This window comes from Cupressus sempervirens, chromosome 1, assembly GCF_028749045.1.
Source record: "Cupressus sempervirens isolate cs-2001-9-10 chromosome 1, ASM2874904v1, whole genome shotgun sequence".
In the NCBI taxonomy this organism is placed as follows: Eukaryota; Viridiplantae; Streptophyta; class Pinopsida; order Cupressales; family Cupressaceae; genus Cupressus; species Cupressus sempervirens.
Window position 1 is genome coordinate 654159853 of NC_143118.1, and position 19494 is coordinate 654179346.

Below are 19494 nucleotides of genomic sequence, written 5' to 3' on the forward strand. Positions count from 1 at the left end.
CAACATCTTCAACATCTTCAACAACTATATATTGAAACTTGATGTTTCTTTAGCTAAATCGCCGAATATTTTAGAGGGCCTATTGAAGGGAACATAAAAATGACTTTTTGTTGCAAACCATTGATACCCAATTTAGAAAAAAGGTTCTCTTTCTATGGTAACCTAAATGATTAGTAGAAGTTTTGGATTTACGCAATCATGATCTTTAAGGTCTATGCCAAGTAACCTTTGACTTTATTGCCAATGCACTATGGATGGTATACTAAGTAGGAAATTACCAATTTATGAGTAAAAGTGTAGATTATTCATTATTGCCAACCCTTGGAAGTATTAACCTAAAGTTCCTCAATTCCCTTCCCTCATCTTTCTTCAGTAATGAGCGTCAAACACCTTTTGCACCACACCATCAAGATTGTTAGAGATCGCTAGAAAAGGTGCAACATGGCATCTTCTGTTGAATATGTCTGAATTATAAATATTTAGTTTGAAGTTAGCCTTGGAAAAGGTGCATCATAGTATCGTCTTTGCAATATATGTGGATTATAAATCTTTAGTTGAGTAGTTGACTTCAATGTCTTTCGTGATTGAGCAAAATATGCTTTCTTGGGCTTTGCTCAACTGACTCTTGTCATTACCTCTCAAATCTTCACTACAAAATGGGGAAAAAGTTAAAAACAAAATTAGTTTTTGAAATAGATATGGAAATGCTAACTTCAGAATTATTGACAAACGGGAAATGATGTTTATGTTAAGAAGCAAAGTCCACATACAACTAAGAGGGTGGGGGGTGGGGGTGGCGGTGAATTAGTTGTAACCAAACTTATAAATTTGATCTCCAACTATTAAAACAATGATGCACAACAATAAGAAACCATACACCATAACACAATGACTTGTTGACTAGGGAAATCCTTGATTAGAGGGAAAATCTCGGTGGGGATGGTACCCACAACATAGTGCACTAATATATAAATTCCCTGTGAAAGGATTTGACCCTGTTAGGAGTCTAAAACAATGCATTTAGTACAATAGTCCCTGTGAGAGACCTTGAACCCTTGTTAGAAGTTTCCAACCTTGTTAAAGGTTACAAGTAGATCCACTGCCTAAATGCTCCAATAAAGATAAACCTTTAGGTTAACCTATTCAAAATAGTTTCTTTGAAGCTCACCTCAATCATCCAACATAATCACTGCTCTGTTTGATCATCCAACATATAGGCTTGCATCCACATCAATTAATCTCATGCATACCATACATGATGATTCTTAGCCAAGGAAAACATCTTTCTTTTATAGCCTTTCAAATAATTAAATAGGTCGGCTTGTTAAAGCTTGTCCAATGTACATTTAATTACATAGGTCCATGCTAAGACATACAGGCCTTCATAAGCATCATTACAAATAGTACAATAAAGTTCCCATACATTACAATAGAGATACTGCATTTTTTATGGTAAAATAGACGCTTCCTCAATGCTATCGGTTGCTAGTAAAATACACTGCATGGTTCACAACAATGACCTTTCCATAATAGCTTAAATGCTTCCCACTCTCTAACATAGGTGGACGAACAAGTCTTCTTTCGTATCCCAAGCTCGCTGACATTAATTCTTGCTCGCCCATAAGATAGAGCTAAAATACTCTCAACTGTGTCTGCCATTATTCCCTATACATTGGTCTGCTACCAATCTTCACCAAACAAGCTGTAACTCATCCAAAATTAAACATAAGACTTAACAACAATAGACATGATGTCTATGCTCAATTGGCTACACAAATTTAAGCTCGCATAACAAACCTTGTCATTTATCAACTTTGTTGTACTAATAATCAATCCGCAATATACAAAATATGTGTGTCATGACTCATGATTACACAAACATATGTTCTCAACAATGACAAAACTAGTCATCGATACAACATCAAAGCAATATATCCAAGTGCCAAGAAAGACCTCAATTGCTAGCAATCTCCCCTTTTGGCATTGATGACAACATATGGCGGAAAATCGTCAATCCAAAAAGCAACATGTATCTCATTGGCAACCTAATACGATTTTTTGAATATCCTCAACATATATAGCCTTCTACTCTTACACTTCTTCCCCTTTCACCTTGGTTCATTTTGTTTTTTCATTGAACTATTACTCCCCCTTTGACATCAATGACAAAGGTGCCAATCTGCCAAATATCGACAAATCTTCTGAAAATCTCCCCCTTTGATGATGATCTTCATCAAAGTACCTGCATTAAATCTAGCTAATCCGCAATCGAAAAACATGTCAAATGCCAACGAACATTGTTATGCCAAAAACATTACATAAGGGCTCTAGAATTAGCTCTTGTCAATGCGACCACTCCCCCTAAGGAGCAGAACCAAGCAATCATGTCTAGGTGAATAAGTATGCTCTGAATATATTGGACTGATGCAAATCTGTATCAATTACTCTGCACTAGGTGGGGCTAGTACCGCAAGCATACCTGTGAGATACTCAAAGATGTCTTTAGCCAATGGTTTAGTGAATATATCTGCTACCTGTTCTTTTGTGCTCACATATTCTAGTCTAATTACCTTCTCAGTGACTTTTTCTCTCGAAAAATGATACGTAATTGCAATATGTTTAGTCTTAGAATTTAAAATTGGATTCTTGGACGTATTGATTGTACTTGTATTATCATTACATGATAGTAGGTTTAGAAAGTATAATACTAATTTCCTTGGGCATCTGTTTCATCCATATTATTTGATTACAGTTGTTTGTTACTGCTACATATTTTGCTTTTGATATAAACTGAGAAATACAATCTTGTTTCTCGCTCAACCATGATACTGGCCTTCCTCCAAAGAAAAAATACTCCACTAGTGCTTTTTATGTCATCTACATTTCCTGCCCAATCAACATCAGTATATGCATATAGATCTGTCATATCATAAGCCAATTCCAATGTTCCCTTCAAATATCGGAAAATCCTTTTTACTAGCGCAAGATGTGTCACCTTAGGATCTGCTTGATGCCTTGCTACAATTCTAACTGCACTAGCCTTGTATGAATCAAATATTGTAAACCACCAATCATTGATCTATACCTTGTTTGCATAGTACTAGGCGAATTATCATTGTTAGTCAATTTGCATCATGTAACCATAGGTGTACCAATTGGTTTGCAATTTTCCATGCCAAATCTTACCAACAATTTCTTAAGGTACTTAGTTTGAGATATACAGATGCCATCTTTTGTTTGAGTTATTTGCATTCCCAAAATGTACATCTCACCAATCATAGATATTCAAATTCACTTTTTTATCTCATCATAAGACTTATTGCTTACCAAATCATTTCCTCTAAAATGATAAAACATATTATCCACAAATACTTCAATAATCGGTAAATCATCAAAATTAACTCTTAAATAGAAATTACTATCTGCATTACCTTTCTTAAAACCCAATCTTAACAAGTGTTTATCCAACCTTGCATACCAAGCTCTAGGTGCTTGCTTTAGTCCATACCATGCTTTCTTTAGCTTGCTGATGCAATGCAAGGTAGGAGAATCCCCAAAGGAGAGGTCCTAGCCCCCAACAAATAACCACACAGCGGAAACACAATAATAATGCAAGATCTGATACCAAATCACAACTCTTTATTCATAAAATATAACTGATTACATGCAATGTGTCGGGCTGTAAGGCCTTCCTGGTTACGACCAAATACAAAGCAAGTAATAGTTTTGCAAGATCCCTCAAGATCCCATCCAAACCCTAGCTAGTCCAGATCCACACTCTGGTAGAAACCTCCAAGGAAGATCCAATTGGTACTCACAAGCCCACCAAGCAATCTCCTTGTTTTCCAATTCTCAGCTACTAGCCCTTCTCAAAATTCTCTCCTTTGCCACCTCCTCTTCTCCAAGAAGGATGAATAATCACAATCTTGCTGAAAATTGCATCACATTTGGCTCTCTGCCCACAGACTTAGGAAAAACTCGCTGTCCAACTACTCTCCACACTCACTCCTCCTCCTTTGAATGAATAATGCCTAAAGACTCCAAGATCCCTTACTTATACCCAACTAAGCCACAAGTCAGCCCAACAAGCTACAAATTAAATATCCCTTACATTAATTACTTGAAGAGCCACAAGTCGGCCTCCAACAACAATTAAATACCAAATGCCTTTAAAGGCTTACAATACTTATTAAATACATCAAAATTAATTAGCCAAGACCCAAATAGGTCCACTCAACTCTACTAAAATCCCTTAATTGCAGGATAGCCAATTACCCCAGGATGCTCCTGCATTAGACTCCCTGGGTGCGAAAAGAAAAGTGTGTCCCACACTTTGATGCCCAACGAAAAATCCACAACCATCTTCATCTTCACCAAAGGCTTCCACTCTAATTGAGGCAAGAAAACCAACATGCAAATCATCCACATCTGCATCATTTTGTCAAACACCAGAATCTCAACCATCAAATCAACATGCTCACTCCCAGGAACAAACTGAACATAATGCTTCATCAACACACCTGCATCCACATCAGCAACTAGTGAATCCACAACAGCAACGACAAACTCCATATCAACAGCAATATGCAACCCCTCAACAACATATGCCAAACTCTCAACACCAACCATCTCATTGCTCACTAAAAGATGCTTTGCAACATACAAGTTACCACCAACAGCAACTGGATCATCCACGACCAAGTGCTCTGCAATCTCCATGTTAGACTCAACCAACTGATCATGAAAACCAATCTCCATCCTAACATCAACAAGATTAGGAATATCCTCAGCAACAACCTCAAGTTGCTCTGCAGGTTCTATATCAAACTCCACAAACTGATCAACAAAACCAACCTCTTCCACCTTGACCTTGCTATGCCATCTTCTCTCTCGAACAAGTCTTCTAACTGGCCAAACCACTCTCTTCTGGATCGGTAGACTCCAATTCCAATAACATACAACTTCCTTCTATTTTTCAACTCTTTTAGAAAAATCAATATCTACAACAACATCCACCCGAGCTATTGTCTCATTAATCCTCCTGTCCACTATATCACGGAGATTTGCAATCATCCTAGGGTCCAATCCTCTCGGAGCCATCTTCCAAGATTTTCGCAAACCTGCTGCAACAAATCACCAATAGATCAGTCTTCCCGAGCAAGATCAACCTTCCATCTTCACAACCATAGATCCATCTGCATGTCCTTCCAAGGCCCTGGTACAAACTGCCTCAACCTAGGCGCTCTGTCTACATGCTTAGGAACAACCAATGCTTTGATACCACTTGATGTAGTGCAAGGTAGGAGAATCCCCAAAGGAAATGTCCTAGCCCCCAACAAATAACCACACAGCGGAAACACAATAACAATGCAAGAGATACCAAATCACAACTCTTTATTCATAAAATATAATTGATTACATGCAATGTGTCAAGCTGTAAGGCCTTCTCGATTACGGCCAAATACAAAGCAAGTAATCGTTCTGCAAGATCTCTCAAGATCCCATCCAAACCCTACCTAGTCCAGATCCACATTCTGGTAGAAACCTCCAAGGAAGATCCAACTGGTACTCACAAGCCCACCAAGCAATCTCCTTATTTTCCAAGCCTCAGCTACTAGCCCTTCTCAAAATTCTCTCCTCTACCACCTCCTCTTCTCCAAGAAGGATGAATAATCACAATCCTACTGTAAACTGCCTCACATTCGGCGCTTTGTCCACAGACTTAGGAAAAACTCACTCTCCAGCTACTCTCCACACTTACTTCTCCTCCGAATGAATAATGCCTAAAGACTCCACAAGACCCCTTACTTATACCCAACTAAGCCACAGGTCGGCCCAATAAGCTACAAATTAAATATCCCTTACATTAATTACTTGAAGAGCCACAAGTTGACCTCCAACAACAATTAAATACCAAATGCCTTTAAAGGCTTACAATACTTATTAAATACATCAAAATTAATTCCCGAAACCCAAATAGGTCCACTGAACTCTACTAAAATCCCTTAATCATGTAGGATAACCAACTACCTCAGGATGCTTCTGCATCACTTGCATACCATGTCTTTTTCTTCTGTCAATGGAAATCCATTAGGTTGCTCAATGTAGACTTCTTCCTCAAGTTTGCCATTCAAGAAAGTTGACTTAACATATCTGATACACTTTGAAAATTTTGTTAGACGCATAAGCCAAAAACAATCTTATTGCCTGTAATCTTGCTACTAGGGAAAATGTTTCCTCATAATCTATACCTTCCCGTTATGAATAGCCTTTATATACCAATCTTGTTTTGTTTCTTACCACTTCTCTTTGCTCATTCTTTTTGTTCCTGAAAACCCATTTTGTTCCTTCAACATTTTTTATGTTTAGGCCTAGGGAGTAATTTCCATATATTGTTCTTTTCAATCTGCCCAAGTTCTTCTTTCATAGCATTAATCCATGATTCATCTTTACATGCTTCATCAATAATCTTAGGTTCAATCTGTGAAATCAAACAAATCTCATCTCTTACCTTTCTTCTTGTGAATACTTCTTTGCTTGCATCTCCAATGATCTGATCATCAAGATGTTTTCTCGCAACATACTTAGGTGTTCTTTGTTCTTCACTAGGCTCTTCAGTTTGTACTTGAACTCCATCATCAATCTCAAAGAATAAGCCTTGTTCTACATTCTGGTTTTGTACTGATCTCTGACTTGTGCTAGCCTGATTTGAATCATTATCAAAATCATATTCAAAAGTTCTTCCCTATACCTGAAATCTTTCATCAATTCAGACATTTGCACTTTCAACAACTTTCTTTAGCCTCAAATGATAACATTTATAAGCTTTACTCTTAGCTGAATATTCAAGAAATATGTTTTCATCACTTGTAGGATCAAATTTCCTAATTTCATCTTCTGTTTTGATATAACATTTGCATCCAAAGATTCTGAAATATTTAAGAGTAGGTGTATGATTAAATCAAAGCTCAGAAACTGTTTTATTTGTTCCTTGTCTGATCCAAACTTTGTTCATGGTGTATACAGCAATATTAATTGCTTCTCTCCTATGTACATGTGATACCTTACCTTCAAGTAACATCGCTCTTGTTGCTTCACTAACTGTTCTGTTTCTTCTCTTTGCTATACCATTTTATTGTGGTGTTTTAGGTGTTGAAGTTTGCTTGTGAATACCCATTGTCCTTACAAAATGCATTGAACTGATTAGAAATAAATTCTCCACCTCAATTAGATCTTAAACATTTTATCCTCTCTCCTGACTCATTCTCAACTTTTGCTTTAAAGATTTTGAACTTATCAAATGCTTCAAAATTTTCTCTCAAAAAAGCAACCCACATCATCCTAGTGAAATCATCAATGAGAAGAATAAGTACCTCTCACCATAGAATGTTCCTGTCTTGGTTGGCCCACACAAATTTGTGTGGACAATCCCCCAAATTTTCTGAAGTTGTAAATGTTTTGCTTTGAAATGTACTCCTTTTCTATTTTGCCATTACAGATTCCTTACATCATGTTAGTAGATTTCACCATCTTAGGTAGATCTCTTACGACATTAGAACTCACCTTTACTATATTATCAAAATTCATATGACAAAATCTTCTATGCCATAGTCAACTATCATCAACTTTTGCAACAAGACAACTAATCTCAATGGAACTCAACTGAAATTCATTAGCTCTAGTCCTTGTTCCCGTGGCAATCTCATTTCTATACTTTTCCTTAATTGAACATTTCTTATTAGAAAATTGCAAATAACAACCCTTTTCAACAAGTTGTCCACCAGTCAACAAGTTATGTTTCAATCCATCAACAAGATATACATCTTTAGTGTTAGTCTTACCATCAAGAGTAATATAACCTTTTTATTAGAAAATTGCAAATAACAATTCTTTTCAACAAGTTGTCCACCAGTCAACAAGTTATGTTTCAATCCATCAACAAGATATACATCTTTAGTGTTAGTCTTACCATCAAGAGTAATATAACATTTATAGGACAAGGTGCATTGTTATCAACTTTAACAACACCTTCATCATAGCTCTAAAACTTAACAAACTTTCTTTGTCATTGGATATGTGATGTGAACAACCATTATTTATGATCCACTCTATTGTCTTTTTCTCAACATGTGAAATACATGCTTTTTCTTCTCTAACAGGACTTTCTTCCTTAATAACAACAAATCCTATTTCATCTTCATCATCACTATATATAAAATCGATATTTTTTACTTCAATTTCTTCATCACCAACATACACATATTTTTTAGCAATTTTTGATTTGTAAGGTCTAGGCTTTACCTTAGATTCTCTTGTAGGATATCTAAAAGGAAAGTGACCAATCTTCTTACAATGCCAACAAGCTAAAGATAACTTGTTCTTGAAAAGCACCCTTACCTTTAGGCTCTCTTCTTGTGACCAATGCTTCAAATTCATCCATCTTTTTTTCTTCTTTTTGAACATTTGCCCAATCATTTGCATAATCTCCAAGGTTCCTACTACTGGTGCTTGCACTCTTGGTTAGCACTCTCTTATCTTTATGTGCACTAGCTCTAATAGTAGTTTCAATCCTAGACAAAGCATCTTTCCATCTTCTAGTTTCAAAAGCTCGCAATTTACCAATCAATGTTTTTTATTAAAACCTTTAATAAGAGGAATAACTTCTTTAGTTGCATTTACTTTGTTCTCATAAGCTAGTGTTATGGATCTGAGAATCTTCTGACAAACTTCATCTTCAGATATGGTTCATCTAGAACTTTTTATTCCTGTAGCAATTTCAGCAATCCTTTTCACATATGCTCTAATAGTCTCATCTTCTTGCATTCTGACATTTTCTAGCTTATTTTTCTAATTCTGTAGCTTTGCTTTCTTTATGTATTCATCTCCATATAAATTCTCTAACTTAATCCAAATATAATGTGCTAGGTCAAGTTCCTTTACCTCGATGAATTCTAATTTAGATAGGGCACGAGAATGCCTCCCTTGCAATCATGTTACACTGGAATATCTTTTTCTCCTCATCTATGCTTGAAGACAACTCATTCTTTGTTTTGACCTAAACTTCACTCTTTGTAACCATCCAAAAGTCAATCCCCTTGCAAATCAAATGTGTTCGCATCTTGTTCTTCCAACTATCATAATTATCACCAACAAAACTTAGGACTCCTCTTCCTCTAAGCCATAGAGGACCTAATGCTTTGATACTAATTGTTAAGAGCTAAAAGTAAAGTCCAGACACAACTGAGAGGGGGATGAATAATTTGTAACCAAATATAATCGAAACCAAACTTATAAATCTGATTTCCAACAATTAAAGCAATGAAGCACAACAATAGGAAATCATACACCATAACACAATAACTTGTTGATTAGGAAAACCCTTGATCAGAGAGAAAACTCAGGTGGGGATGGTACCCACAAGATAGTCTACTAATATATAAATTCTTTGTGAAAGGATGTGACCCTATTAGGAGTCAAATACAATGTATTTAGTACATCAGTCCCTGTTAGTATTACAATAATAGATAAGACGTCTATTATTAGTTAATGGTTATCTTGTAAATATCTTTAGCTTTAGTTTGCTTTCGTTTTTTGCTTTCTCTAGAATAGAATGTTTCTATTCTTTACGATCGTTTCCTAATGAAACATCGTCTCATTCTTTTGTATAAATTGACCTTTCGGTCTTTGTTATTAATAAGCAAGTATTTACCAATTACCTTGTAATATGGTATCAAAGCTAAATACTTAAATTTTTTCGGAAAAATTTATAATTTCTTCTTGAAATTATTTGTTTAAATTTTTCCAAAATTATTTCAGCTAATTTCTCCAAAACCCACCTAGGGTTTTTCTGATTGGAGAAATTCCCGAATTACGGGTCTGCAAATCGCGTGGAAATCGTGGCCATTTTTTGAAGACTCGCGTTTTTGGAGTGAAAATCTGCATGTTTCTATATCAAATCTTCATGCTCTTAGCCGTCTCAGTCTGTCATCGTGCTCTGGGAAGCAGATTCGACCATTTTTCATCAAGAAATCTGAAGTTTTTTCAAGCTTTTTTCAGCTAGGGCCGTTTTTTTCGAAACCCTAATTTTTGGGGTCGAATTTTTCGAAACCCAAAGAGGAATTTATTGGGATTAACCTGTAATATATCAGATAGATTGCAATCAATGGAACAAATGCTTATAAAAGCATAAAGATAAAACGACCTATGTTTAGCTCAATCAAATAATAGAAAAACACTCCTAAGTGTATTTTAAGTGTTAGAAAGTAATAAGGGACTTAGTAATTCTTAAGTTTGTAGTTACAGTCAGATTGATATGATCATGAGTTTCATTATTGATGGTAAATCATCATTATATATATATATATATATATATATTATACATATGTTTATTTATATTATTAATATACTAACTAATGATGATTAACTATAGAGACATGTCTCCTCTTCTCATATTTACAAGTCCTCAAATCTGCATTTGGAAAATATCTATAACAACGGTAATATAATTACATTTGCAAAAACGATCCATGTTACTTAACATGGTATCAGAGCCAAACTGCAGATGTCAAAAAGTTTGAGAGACTATTCTTCAGAAATCGTTCTTAATAGTTTATCCAAATAAGAATGAGTTAAAGTGGAGACAAATATCTGTGGAAAATGTGAATCGCAGAAGGTTCCACATGATCTGCATACACCATTCGCCGGTCAACATCAACTGTAAGAAAACAATCCAATTAGTAAAAGGCAAGAACAAAGAAAACCATTTGCAGTCCCGTCCAAACTAGAGTACCAATATATTTGGTCGCTCTTCTATCACAATGGATTCTTGAGATTCCAGAAGTGCTTATTTCTAATTTATTCACCGTTTCAGTGAGCGAGAAAAAAACAAATAAGGTTTTCCATAGCATAGAAGGAAATAATCTACAGAGTTAATAAGTGATGAATAGGTCTGCGAGCTCACATATCATGCAGATTGGAATCAGGCGGTCACATACACAATACACTCAGCTAGTTACCATTCACAAGAGACCCGAAGAACGTATACAGTCAACAGTACAATCATTCAAAATTTGCATATTCAGATTCAACAATCACTTTCACATAAATATATATGGAATAACAGTCCAGTCAGGATTCCCAATTGGCAGAAAGATAAGGAATGTTACCAGAGAATAGAGATATAAAAAGATATCAATTCTGAAATGGCATATTCTAGTTCAAGAACAGATAGGAGACGGTGATATCATGAGAATGTATCTTCATTCAATGGAGGAAAGAGCAGCATTCAATTCCATACTTTGAAATCCGAAAGGCCTTTGCTCAGCAACTACAATGCCAACAGTCACGGTTCTATGCTATCTATGGAGAAATCATGAAATAAGCATCAAAATTCATTCCTGCGGATGAGTGATGGCATGATATTAAGGGACAAAGGAGATGGTTTATTTTCATATGAGTCAGCTATATTAATGTTCTATGTTAAAAGATGGAGATGATCAAAATATCAAAAGTTGAGGATACATCATGCTTATCTGTTAGTGCTTAGTTTCCCTTGGTTCCGAGTGATGTGATTGAAGTTTCCCCTTGTGAGTAATCATGGCTCATGATAGGGTTATAAGACTTGTTCGTGTGGAAGCCCATTTATCAGATGTCACATATGCATTTCAAACTCGTGTAGAGATTAACCTTGTTTAAAGCTTTATCTTTTTTTATTAGCCTGTAAATTGTAGTGTTTCCATTGATCACATATCAAAGTTCAGATAAAGATGATGCATTGGCAACAGCATGCATTAATGTAAACCCGTGCTCCAAGCATGGTGTCCCTAACAGCATTTTCCTTACCTAGTGGGATAATATCAAATCCATGATGAGTAATGGCAGCGATTCGAGAACTATCTTATCATAAAAAAATGAATTTGAAATGAAACAAAACAGTCACAAATAATAATTGATTAATCATTTCCACAATTTGAAGGGCATTCATCCATTGTTGTCTTCACAATACAATCAGCAATTTTCTAATTTACAGACAAGTGATAGAAAGAGCCTAGGAATAACAAGAATGAAATAATAAGATATCATGAGTTATGCGTAGCAACATGGTCTTCCAGCAAGAATGCAGTTGGTAGGAGGCATGCTTAGTATTCCAGTCTAGAGCAGCCATAGAAAACTCATGGAGAACTTCCAGATTTATTAAAGTATTATAAAAGTTGGGCACTGTAGAAGGAGGAAGCATTGTTAACAAAAAAAATATCAGAGAGCATCTCTTCCAAAATTGCAGATTATAGCTCCTTATCACAGGTAATAAGGACAGAAATATCTTTGATAAAGAACAATACACATTCTGACATATGACCCATACAAAGCTTTTCGAGTGAAGACAAACAGTAACTACATTGAAAAAGCATGTCAGCGATATCGACGTGTTTGGATCACTAAATGAACAAACAATGTTTAAATTAACGAACCAATATTACCAACACATTAGTGATATGAAGAACTCAATCAAGTATTATATCACTACATTAGAGTGATGGATGGTTATAAAGGAAAGATGCCATTACAAGTATTACATATCAGTAATCGTTATGACAGATTCACCGCCTAAGAAGATAAGCTAACAAACATATTGTTGAATTAGGAGAGAGGGTTAAACTACTCATTAAAAAAGAGGTTATTATAACCATTGAGTTAAATAAGTCGATCTTCTTTATTGTGAAAGAAACTCAATTAAGACATAGCTAGCTATTGGAATGGTTGGATAAAACAATCATCAAAGAGAGATGTGAGTGATATAAGTCTCTTGTAATTGAAATATAAGCATTAAGTCCTAAATCCCATAGGGCCGGTTTGGGAATGACGATGATTGCATCCCAATATTTAGCGTCAATAAATTTCAGCGGAAGAGAATATTAGATCATGAAACAAGAAGAAGAGGTGATTGATATTATTATGTGACCGGAAAATCTATAAAATGGAATGAGTGGAAATTTTACATTGTGGGTTGGATAATAATAACCAATGTTCCATTTCCACTTGGACCATCTTTAGAAAGGAGATGTTCCATTCTCAAATATCTATGGACCCTCATGTGCAGATAAGTATTCTTAATTTTTTACATTTATCTACTCATTTTAGTCTCTTTCCTACTTATAATTCTATGCATACTATAAGACTTATTTGCCTTGATCTTTTCCTTCATGTCTAAGGATGTTCTTGCAGGAGGTTTGGTACTTTGCACATGCTACCAAATATTGTGCTGACTCAATCTTATGATAGTAGCTGTAAAGAAACTTATTGAGAAGTCATTATGTAGGTAGGATAAAGTGAGGTTCATAAAGCAAATATCTTTGATGATTGAGATTATGAGTAGCCTTTTGCATTAAGAGGGAGTATGACACTTCTTCGAAAGCAACGCACGAGCTTAGAAGATTGATACTCAGAGAGTCTATAAATATATGTGTGTGACTGCATGATTTTGATGGGCCTACTTTTGAGTGCATCATGAGGAAGTATTGACATATCACTAGAAAGTCGGAAGATTGATATCAGATTCAGAGAGAGTCCGAGAGGCATCCTTGGGTGAAGAGAGTCTCAAAGGGAGTAACTACAGGACTTGACTTCCCAGGGTCATTGTTTAGAGGGAGAAATTTTGAGATGCAATCCTTTATGGATGATAACTTCTCTATGAGGAGAAGTTCTAAGTGAAATTCTTTGTAATGTGCTCTCCTCTATGAGAGGGAAGTCTGAGGTGAAAACCCTTGTTCCACCCTCTAGTAGCAGCTATGGTGGGTCCACCCTTTGACTTGGTTCATGGTGGATATCATGTGAGTTACTACATGATGCTGTTTTGATTATGTCATGAAAGGTGACAATCTTTCATTGATGTATATATTTAGAGGGGAGCTATTGAAAAGTGATGATCTTATTAATAGTTGCACCTATTATCATAACAAACTACATTAAGTTGTTGCCCTGAAGTGTCGAAAGTTATGGTAATGAACATAAGGTAACTATTGAAAGGTGACGATCTTATCAATAGTAGACCTATCTCCTAACACCAAAATGTGTTGGAGCAAGTGTTATCATGGTTCTTCTGGCCGGATTTTGCCGGACACAATGAAATTAAATTGTTATGGTTCTTCAGGCTAGATCTTGCCAGACACCATAACATAAATTTATTATAGACCACACTCAAGGTGGTGTTTAAACTTATATTAAAATTATAGAATTTGCTTCAATTCCCTCTTTGCTAAAGAAGTGTTGAGAAATTAGCCTCATTGTGAATCGAAGCCAATTCCATGTGTAATATATGTTAATATACATGTGTGTGTTGATGGATTTATGTTGATATCCTTAAATATGCCATTCTAGGAATATCATACTGAGATGATATCTCTTCATATACTCAAGAACATAATATTTTCTATATCAATCCTTCCTAACTAAGAGGGAGTGTTAAGTTTGTAGTTACAGACTGATATGATCATGAGTTTCATTATTGATGGTAAATCATCATTAGATAAATATTCTTTTATATATATATAATTATATATATAATATATATACTACATATATTATATTATATATATAATAATTTGTATATTATACATATGGTTATTTATATTATTAATATACTAACTAATGATGATTAACTATAGAGACATGTCTCCTTTCATATTTATGAGTCCTCAAATCTGCAGTTGGAAAATATCTATAACAATGGCAATATAATTACATTTGCAGAAACGATCCATGTTACTTAACAATAATTATTAATTAATGATTAATTGATTAAATACTAAGGTAATATCCTAATTACTCCAACACCTAACCCCTGTAATATCAACTTAGGGATAAGCTCTAAGCCTAATGATGAATGAAATGATGGATGTATGACGATTACTAGACCTGTTGAGGCAAACCATGTACAAATAAATGCAATTTCATATAATTGGAGAAAAAAAAGTAGTGTAACACAGTGATGCACCCCCCCCCCCCCCCCCAAATTGGGCCGTCTCGGAGATGAGGACATCCTCGAGACAGGGGGACGACATCTCGGCATTTTAGGCGGCGCCACTTTGAGCACCACTGCCGCCAGTGACGGCGAGATGTCTCCGAGACGGCTAGAGGTCTCCGAAACGGCGAGATGTCTTCAAGTGTGGGGGTGCGGGGGGACGCCAAGGAGTCTCCTTCATTGATTTGACATTTTGATTTGGACTCTTGGAGAATTGTAGTTTTTATTTGCATTATATACTAATTTTGATATCATGATTCATGGCACATGATACTTATTGTAATCATCTTTATGTCATGACTCATATGATCATTGATTACTATTACATAGTAGAATCTAGATACTTATACTATTGATCTGAAGGCTGATATATAGAGTCTAGACTAATATTTATTATTTGCTGATGTTCAATGTTCAATGTTTATTGTTTGTTTGTCATTTGATCATGAATCATGATGTTCCAATTGAAAACTTCAATGCAATGTTTGATGTTTAAGTTTTTTACATCTTTGTATCTTACATTGTATAATTGTAGTACATCTTTTCATAACTAACATTTTAAGTACCATATGTATGGTATATACACCCCTGCTCCTTCCGCCACCCCCCCATCCCCCTGCCGTCCCCCTGCCGTCCCCTTGCTGTCCTCAAATCAAGGCCCCTCTGTCCCCCTATCTCGGAAACTTGTCCCCCTGTCCCCCCATCCCTCCGTCTCCCAGGGTGGTGTAACTATGAAAAACAGAGAACCACACAAGAAGAAAATGCCTCTCTAAATGATTGAGCCACCTGAGATGTGTTAGGATGTCATTTCAACAAGATTCATAATAACCCTTTGCTAGGATGATCACAACGGGCTGAACAAATACACAAGATAACTCAAAATGATATAATTGGACCCCAAGGGCCAATATATTCAGTGCATTTAAAGCAAATCTAATGATGAGATCTCATCCAAGAAAACCTGTTCAAGGTGCCTAAATGTTGTAAATGACCGGAATGTGAAAATACAAAAAAATGAATAGAATGTATGTCAGGCAGATTCTGGAAAAAGTACATGCATCCATTTGAAGAGCTCTGAATCATTTGTCCAACTCTGTAAGAATAGTGAGAATTAGAGATATTGGTGCAAAGATACGAGCTCGAAGTAAAATAATGAATATTTGACTTTGATTGAGAATAACAAAAATCAGTAGGAAAATCTGAGTAAGAAATGCAGCACTTGAAAGTGCTTGGAACCAGCTTTCCGATGATTTCTTGTTTGCCTAATTTTAACACCATATTGCCCAAATTATGAATTTTTGAAAATTGAGTTAAATTTAGTAAGGTGGCACATGTCCTCACAACTCCGAGAAATAACCTGCAACCAAAATGCCTATCACAGCCAAAGAGAAAAAGCCAAGATTAATTTTATGCAACCTTGAGAGAGAATTTATGGAAAGAGGAAATCAAATATTTGAGATTAACCTGTAATGAAATTTGGATAGATTACAATGAATTTTTATAAAAGCATAAAGATAAAACCTTAATGAAAAGCTAAAACCCTAAGAGATGTTTAAATTAGAGCATGACAAGTGTCTTAATCATATGATTTGGGACAACTTGACCTATAATTAGCTCAATCTAATAATCAAAAAACACTCCAAATCTTAGCTTAAGTTTAATAAAGTAACAAGGAACTTAAGTAATAAATGACTGGTTAATTAATTAGAAGGCTATTATCCTAGTTAATCCGTCCCACTTGTCCTGTTAGAACTCATTGTATTCCTGCTTATGCTTATCAGAGATGGTTTCTTGTGGACCACAAGTCAGAGATAAAGATTTATTGAAAAACTATATGGTTGAATCCTTATCAAACATTAGTGTAATACACTTAAAACAAAAACCCCTACCTAAATGTTTACTATTTTGTAAATAGTAATCGGAGACTCATCTGAAGACACTTTTGTGAATAATTCAGTCAGTTATGGAAGGTGCTAAAATGCTTGTGCTGCTGCATCTTGTTGAGAGAAAGCCTTCACCACTTGTTCAAGTCGGGTTAGGCCCAGATTGGATATTGTTGAGTTGGAAGATGTACAGATCAAAATATGGAGGTGTCAAGTGTGATCTTTAGAGTTTAATTTCCTAACTAGCTTTTGTGAAATGCTGGCATTCTTACAACTGCTTTGTAATTTTGCCTTTTCAAGTTTATAGATGCATTGGGTCTGACCAATTTAATTTCATTATTTTTTCAAAATTGTGAACCAAGTCGATGAATTTTGACTTGTTTGTTCATCCTGTTGCGGTCAAATCAAGTGCTCAGATTGATTCATGATATATATTTGCATGAATAGTTGAAAAAATGAAAACTTGAATTGTAGGAATTTTCACATATTTACTTCATTTTCTTTTTGCATTTAACATACACATTTAACATCAAATATCAAAGCAGATACCTTGGATGCAGTGAGTACCAGACACAAAACTGCATTATTCACTGATACACATGTAAACAATTATCTAGAGGAGTTGCTTGACAGCTATTCTGCTGTGCACTCTTTTGTCTGGTACAACTTTTTAAATTTCTTTCTGGCATAGTTTTGAAGCCCCGTGATTAACTTTATAATTTATTGAGTAATTATGTAACATACACAAGTTAGGTTGGGGCTGCAACAAAATTAGTCTGCAAAATATTAGAATCTTGAAATTAAAATAATAAAACTTAAGATCATTCAGGCTTTTAATAATTGATTTCTTCATTCTATTGCTATGCAAGTAACTGGATATGTTTTGTAATGTTGTGAAATTGCAGCTTCCTGCCTTAGCGAGGGCCCAGGAGCAAGCACATGTTCCTCTTCAAAAATAATGAACCAAGATATGAATGAGTAAGCAAGAGAGATGGATGTACCTTAGGTAGGTTGCATCGAGGCTGAAATTTAACTTGTACTGAAAATCATTCTGTCCTTTGGCAGGAGCTTCCAAATAACTGAGGCACTACGAATACAGATGGAAGTGCAGAGGAGATTGCATGAGCAACTAGAGGTATGCATGAGAATTAATAGAATTTGTTGTTACATTTGTCTGAGAATTCGCAATGTCATTTGATGGAGGTCATATATTTCTATTGATTGAACAGGTTCAGAGACATCTACAACTCCGAATAGAAGCTCAAGGAAAGTACTTGCAATCCATATTGGAAAAGGCTTGCCAAGCCCTTGCTGACCAAACTATAGCCTCTGAAGGTTTAGAGGCTGCACGGCAAGAACTCTCTGAACTTGCAACAAAGGTCTCAAATGGATGCTTGACCTCCCCGTGCGAAGCTGTGAATTTACCTTCACTACCAGAAATACATACAATTCATGTTGATGAAAATGCTTTCCACCAGCAAACACAGTTAGCAGACTGCTCTGTAGATAGTTGTTTAACATCAAATGAGAGTTCAGGGAAGATTTCACAGGAGAGCTTTCAAGCTATGCGGAAGAAGAGATCAAGACCCCTCTATTTTGATAATGAGTCATTTGTCTGGGACAATGATGTCCCAGATGATATGAGGTTGCGGGAACTGAGTTCTGCTTGCTTAGCACAAGTGGGAAACCTGAAGGAAGAATTATCTGTTTCTCCTGTTGAGAGCAACTCTGAAAGGATGTCAGTCAAGGATGAGTTTGAGGCCAGAATGACTCAAACAAATGAATCTTTTAGTAACCCAGCAGAAAGAGAGCTGAGAAATTCACCCAGGCTTGAAAGGCCCTCTGTTAGAAGAGCCACAAATCTTGCTGACAGAATCTCCTCACATGTGAATGGTGGTGCCTTTATATTCTAAACAACTGAATTGTCTATGATGTAAGCTATAAACATATCATGATTGTGGATGTTTTCTGGATACAGGCAACTTTTTGAATGTTTTGTGACATTTTACCCCCAAGTGAAATACTTTACATGAAACTTTATCTGAACATTGTAGGGTGATTTCAGAAATCAATACCTGTGTGAAGCTAACAATGATTGGGAAAACGTAGTGTTCAACGTGTTTGTTTACTTTGATTTTGTCATAATCATACTTTGGTCGTGACTCTTTCACATGCTAAAATGGATGTGGTAGATATATTTTAATTTGTATTGCTTGTGGTGATTCTCAAAACATTGATGCCTTCACTATCAGCTTATTTGTTAAGATATTACTTGAAGTTGCAACATGAAAATATAATGGGGAAAACTGTGTTTGGCACTGTAGCAAGGTTTTTTTCTTCCTGGGATAAAGGTGTCATGGAGGCTGCCACATGCTGGGAATAAGAAAGTAGGATTTTGTTTGTATTCTGGCATTTATAGTGCCCACTAATCTTGATGACCCATATTGTGAAGTTAATTGAAAGACTGAAAGGATTCAGAATCAACTCTAGGGGAATTCTGAGTTCCTACGGGGATTTCTGGGGAAACAACTAATAAAAACCAAACCCCTGTCAAATTGTCATTGTAGTAATCAATACTGGATAGATGATAAAAAA

At 35.6% G+C, this 19494-nt stretch overlaps 1 protein-coding gene across 1 annotated transcript in view; it reads left to right on the plus strand.

Moving 5' to 3' along the window:
* Window positions 1-19003, plus strand: part of LOC149579590 (protein PHR1-LIKE 3-like) — a 34624-nt gene extending 15621 nt beyond the window's left edge. Inside the window, exons 5-7 of the mRNA XM_089786067.1 lie at window positions 17805-17877; window positions 17965-18034; window positions 18129-19003. Of these exons, the coding sequence (XP_089642193.1) occupies window positions 17805-17877; window positions 17965-18034; window positions 18129-18812 (827 nt within the window). The 3' untranslated portion in view covers window positions 18813-19003. The remainder of the gene's footprint in view (window positions 1-17804; window positions 17878-17964; window positions 18035-18128) is intronic.
* The last annotated feature ends 491 nt before the right edge of the window (window positions 19004-19494 follow it).